At 40.2% G+C, this 6,352-nt stretch overlaps 1 protein-coding gene across 1 annotated transcript in view; it reads right to left on the reverse strand.

The window, feature by feature from the left end:
- Positions 1-487: 487 nt before the first annotated feature.
- Positions 488-6,352, reverse strand: part of hoxb7a (homeobox B7a) — a 9,875-nt gene continuing 4,010 nt past the window's right edge. The window contains exon 2 of the mRNA XM_056408126.1: positions 488-792. Coding sequence (XP_056264101.1) covers positions 488-792 — 305 coding nt within the window. The remainder of the gene's footprint in view (positions 793-6,352) is intronic.

Here is a 6,352-nt window from a genome sequence, read left to right on the forward strand (position 1 = left end):
CATATTATTATATACACATGCACACGTCATTACTTTAAAACAAATTCAGAAATATGCGTCATATAGATTAAATATCTTCAAGAAAACTGAATGGATCACAAATTATGAAGTAAAACATGAATATCTTTAAGACCATAAATGATCTCCAATTTACAGAAAGTAGAACGCAGCTCATAATTATGTTGAACAATCATAACCTCGTGCATGTGGGCGTGGTTCTGTATTTATATGAAGACATTATGCTGATAATGGACACGTGATCCCACTCACACACACACACTAACACTCATATCCAGATCTCTATGCGCAGAACATCTCTCCCAACACCGGTTATGATTTTGTTTTTAAAACAGAAGCTACAACTTCCGGCGGAAGCTCCATATTCACTCGTTAGATGTTGGTTTGTTCATATAACGGAAACACGTTATATTCCCTTTACATCACTAGTATACATATTTAGTTTAATAAGAAAGAAAGAGCTCAAGTGTCACTCCTCTTCCTCCTCCCCCTCTTCCTCCTCCTCCTCTTCCTCCTCATCCGCCCCACCCTCCTCTTCCCCGGTCGTCGGTAACGCCGCCGTCGGGGAGCCGCCCTCCGTCCCCCGGTTCTCCTTCTTCCACTTCATCCTCCGGTTCTGGAACCAGATCTTGATCTGGCGCTCCGTGAGGCGCAGCGCGTGCGCGATCTCCACGCGCCGCCGCCGCGTGAGGTACCGGCTGTAGTGGAACTCCTTCTCCAGCTCCAGCGTCTGGTGGCGCGTGTACGTCTGCCGCCCGCGCCTCCGGTCGACACCTGCGTGCGCACGTGAGGACGCAGGTTACACCACGGATGCGTCAGGAATATGAATATGAAGCTGCAGCCATAACAACATATCTTGATGTTATGTCCTTTTACATCAACAAACACGTGATCGTTGTAAGGTAGAATTCATCACTTGGTACGAGCTTTTGTTTTATTTTAATTATTATTATTGTTATTATTATTATTGTTATTATTATTATTTTCCTCACCAAGGGCTTTTCTTGTTTTAATATTTTTGTATTCTTATTTATTATTTTATTTGTATAATTATTATTATTAACATCGTTTTTTATTATTAATAGTATTATTGTATTTTACATTTTTATTATTAATATTATCATCGTTATTATGATTATTGTTGTATTATAATTATTATCATCGTTATAATTGTTATTATTATTATTTATATTATTATTATTTATTTATTTATTTTTCCTCTCCAAGGGGTTTTCTTGTCTAAATATTTTTTGTATTATTATTTATTATTTCTTTTTGTCTGTCAAATTATTAGCCTTTTTAAGGAGTAAGAGTAACAATTAAAATCATGATCAAATGTTAGAAAAGGGATTGCAGCTATATTAATCTTCCACAAACTACTGAATTATCAGGAACATTGTTGTTCCATAACATCACCGTTAGTCACGTTTTGAATGAGAATAAAACAAAAATAAAACCAAACATTTCATTCATCCAAACATCTTCATTTACTGTATCACAACACATAATCAACCTCTCTCAACCCATATAATATTTGAATGTAACACACAATTTTAACCCCTGAACTTCCGCTTTGTATTCTGGGGGATTTTCGCGTTAACTTGTTGTCACCTCCACTTCCGGCCAGCACGGTTAGTAAACACCATAAAGCCGCTACAGGAGGATGTGGTCCAACTGTTGGTTCAGCTGCCGGTCCCGTCCGGGGAAAGGGGGGGGAGGGGGGGTCGATGCTCCCGTCGTGCAGCTTAAATTTTGAGGGGATTTTTAAGATGGAAAAGTGATGATTAATATAACTAGGGATTTATTTACATTGTTTTTAACCTGTTAGAATTTCTATATATACACAACCTATATATATATTTAAAACACATGCATTTATATTTACACTAAATACATTTATATTTAAAACAAATGTATTTTTATTTACACTACATGTGCATTTTTATTGAAAGTATTTATTTATATTTACACTAAATACATTTATATTTAAACTACATGTATTTATATTAAAACTATAAGTGCAATTTTATTTTCACATATCTATATTTATATTTTGTCTCTTGACTGTATTTTTCTTTATTCCTGTATTTATAATTAAACTATATACTTGTGCTTATATGTGTTCTATTAATGCTGTATACGTTTTCATCTTGTCATGTTTCCAGTTCTGTTCAGTCCGGATCTCAGCTTCTTTTTTGTTGCTCCTCAACTCACTATGGACGACAATAAAGTGTCTATTTCATTTATTTTATTTTGTATTTTATTCATTATTTTTTATAAATATTTAATAATTTTGTAACAATTTATTATTTTATTTAAAAATAAAATTAATAAAATTATAAATGTTACACATATATATATATATATACGTGTAACATTTATAATTATATATATATTTATATAAAATAATACATATTTACTAAAATAATAAATACTGACAAACATATTAAATATCTGTCCGGTTCTGAACTCTTTTTCATTCTGAACTACTCCTCAACTCACTGTTTATGAACGACAGTCTATTCATGTATTTTTAAATTGAGTATTTATTATGTATTATGTGTTATTTATTATTTATTATTATTTATTATAATTTATTATAATTTATTATTTATTATTATTATTTATTATTTATTATATTTAAATATGTATTATTATACCATTTAACATATATATATACATTTGTTATTTATATATGTATATATATATATACATATATAAATAAATAATATTTAAAAAAATATAAATATTTATAAAATTAATGAATACATTTATATATAAATTAATATATGTATACATTTATATTTATAATTTGATCTCTATCTGTCACTTGCTGAAAGTCACACTGCCACAGCGGGAATGTTGGAGCGTCACTTGATTTAAAGAAGAAACAGAAGAAGCAGAAGAAGGAGAAGAAGCAGAAGAAGCAGAAGAAGAAACAGAAGAAACAGAAGAAGGAGAAGAAACAGAAGAAGCAGAAGAAGGAGAGGAGGCAGAAGAAGGAGAGGAGGCAGAAGAAGGAGAGGAGGCAAAGAAGGAGAGGAGGCATGAAGAAGGAGAGGAGGCAGGACGCTCCGCTGCTCCTCGTGTGAAATGTGAGTCGTCCATTGATTCCGGGCAGCAGACGGCTCGGTGACCTTCTGCCTCCAGAGGTCACGCAGCGCCTGAAGGTTACAGAGGAAACTGGTTCACATGTTCTCAGCCCGGCGGGTGGGAAAGGGAAGGCCCGGTTCTGTGGACGACGGATCACATCCACAATACTGGATCACACCTGGTCTGTTCCTGCTGGGCCACGATGACCTTTAACCTTTCACGCTGCTCCTGAGTCTGAGCGAGGACCTGTTAGCCACATTAGCTGCTACTAAGAGAGGCCTCGGCTATGTGAGGGCAGAGGAGACAAGGACACACACAGCAGAGGAGACAAGGACTCACACAGCTGAGGAGACAAGGACAGACACACAGCTGAGGAGACAAGGACACACACAGCAGAGGAGACAAGGACAGACACAGCAGAGGAGACAAGGACACAGACAGCTGAGGAGACAAGGACACACACAGCAGAGGAGACAAGGACACAGAGGAGACAAGGACACAGACAGCTGAGGAGACAAGGCCACACACAACAGAGGAGACAAGGACACACACAGCAGAGGAGACAAGGACACAGACAGCTGAGGAGACAAGGACACACACAGCTGAGGATACAAGGACACACACAGCAGAGGAGACAAGGACACACACAGCAGAGGAGACAAGGACACACACAGCAGAGGAGACAAGGACACACACAGCTGAGGAGACAAGGACACACACAGCAGAGGAGACAAGGCCACACACAGCAGAGGAGACAAGGACACACACAGCAGAGGAGACAAGGACACAGACAGCTGAGGAGACAAGGACACACACAGCAGAGGAGACAAGGACACAGAGGAGACAAGGACACAGACAGCTGAGGAGACAAGGCCACACACAGCAGAGGAGACAAGGACACACACAGCAGAGGAGACAAGGACACAGACAGCTGAGGAGACAAGGACACACACAGCAGAGGAGACAAGGACACAGACAGCTGAGGAGACAAGGACACACACAGCTGAGGAGACAAGGACACAGAGGAGACAAGGACACAGACAGCTGAGGAGACAAGGCCACACACAGCAGATGAGACAAGGACACACACAGCAGAGGAGACAAGGACACACACAGCAGAGGAGACAAGGACACAGACAGCTGAGGAGACAAGGACACAGAGGAGAAAGGACACAGACAGCTGAGGAGACAAGGACACACACAGCAGAGGAGACAAGGACACACACAGCTGAGAGCGGAGGAGACAAGGACAGACACAGCTGAGGAGACAAGGACACAGACAGCTGAGGAGACAAGGACACAGACAGCTGAGGAGACAATGACACAGACAGCTGAGGAGACAATGACACACACAGCAGAGGAGACAAGGACAGACACAGCTGAGGAGACAAGGACACAGACAGCTGAGGAGACAAGGACACAGACAGCTGAGGAGACAAGGACACAGACAGCTGAGGAGACAAGGACTCACACAGCTGAGGAGACAAGGACACACACAGATGAGAGTGGAGGAGACACGGACAGACACAGCAGAGGAGACAAGGACACACACACTGAGGAGACAAGGACACACATACTGAGGAGACAAGGACACACACACTGAGGAGACAAGGACACACACACTGAGGAGACAAGGACACACACAGATGAGAGCGGAGGAGACACGGACAGACACAGCAGAGGACACAAGGACACACACACTGAGGAGACAAGGACACACATACTGAGGAGACAAGGACACACACACTGAGGAGACAAGGACACACACACTGAGGAGACAAGGACACACACAGCTGAGGAGACAAGGACAGACACAGCAGAGGAGACAAGGACACACACACTGAGGAGACAAGGACACACACAGCAGAGGAGACAAGGACACAGACAGCTGAGGAGACAAGGACACACACAGAAGAGGAGACAAGGACACACACAGCAGAGGAGACAAGGACACACACAGCAGAGGAGACAAGGACACAGACAGCTGAGGAGACAAGGACACACACAGCAGAGGAGACAAGGACACACACAGCAGAGGAGACAAGGACACACACAGCTGAGAGCGGAGACAAGGACAGACACAGCTGAGGAGACAAGGACACAGACAGCTGAGGAGACAAGGACTCACACAGCTGAGGAGACAAGGACACACACAGCTGAGGAGACAAGGACACACAAAGCTGAGAGCGGAGGAGACACGGACAGACACAGCAGAGGAGACAAGGACACACACACTGAGGAGACAAGGACACACACACTGAGGAGACAAGGACACACACTGAGGATGGACCTTCAGTCTAAATTTCTTCTCGGTGAACTTCTTTTTTTCTGAAATCTGATATTTGAACAAGTCCCAATAAATACGTGAACATTTAAATCTATATTAAATGTTGACATATTCATTCAGATGAAGACGTAGTTTAAAACATGTGGACACGTTTCATGTTTTCAACCACAACAAACAAACATGTCCAGCTGTTGTTTTAGTCATCAAACCATAATTCTGTCCAGTAATGGAGAAATAAAGATATGTTATATTTATTAATTACATTTAAAGACACTGTATGTTAATCTAAAACAATAGATATCGTTATGGAGTTTTAATGTTATGCTTCAATGTGACATATTTTACATGATGACATCATGATCAGTAATTATCAAATAATAAAACATTTAGTTTTTGAAACCTTTGGTGGAAATATTTATTATATATATATCGAGTGTGAATGAAAATATACAGGAACGTCCTACATTATCTTGAAGTGACCAACAGGAGAGACTCAGGGTCATGACCTCGTGACCCTCCCTCTGTGACCAAGATGATTATTGATAATGACCCAGCTCCGTGCACTCAGGACTCCCAGAATGCATTGCGTTTAACTCCCAACGTCCAACAACGTCTGAGGAGGATAATAAAGCTTTAATTTGAAAGTGCTTTTTTATATTTCCTCTATTTATTGTTACCAATTCTTTCTCTCTTTTTCCTTCTCTCTCTCCTCCACACACACACACACACACACAAACCGACACGAGTGTTTTGCCGCTCTACTTTTATTGCAAGATAATTTATTTTAAATGCCGACATGGGGGGTTAAAGAACATATTCTTTCATTTTTCATGTTTTGAACAAATTTTATGTTCATATATTTCATGATTTAAAAATACATTTCCAAAATCTTTCTAAAGGGAGCGTGTTCTGTGACGAAAGAGTCAAACTTGAATATAATAAAACTATAGAACA

This window comes from Pseudoliparis swirei, chromosome 23, assembly GCF_029220125.1.
Source record: "Pseudoliparis swirei isolate HS2019 ecotype Mariana Trench chromosome 23, NWPU_hadal_v1, whole genome shotgun sequence".
NCBI classification, from domain to species: domain Eukaryota; kingdom Metazoa; phylum Chordata; class Actinopteri; order Perciformes; family Liparidae; genus Pseudoliparis; species Pseudoliparis swirei.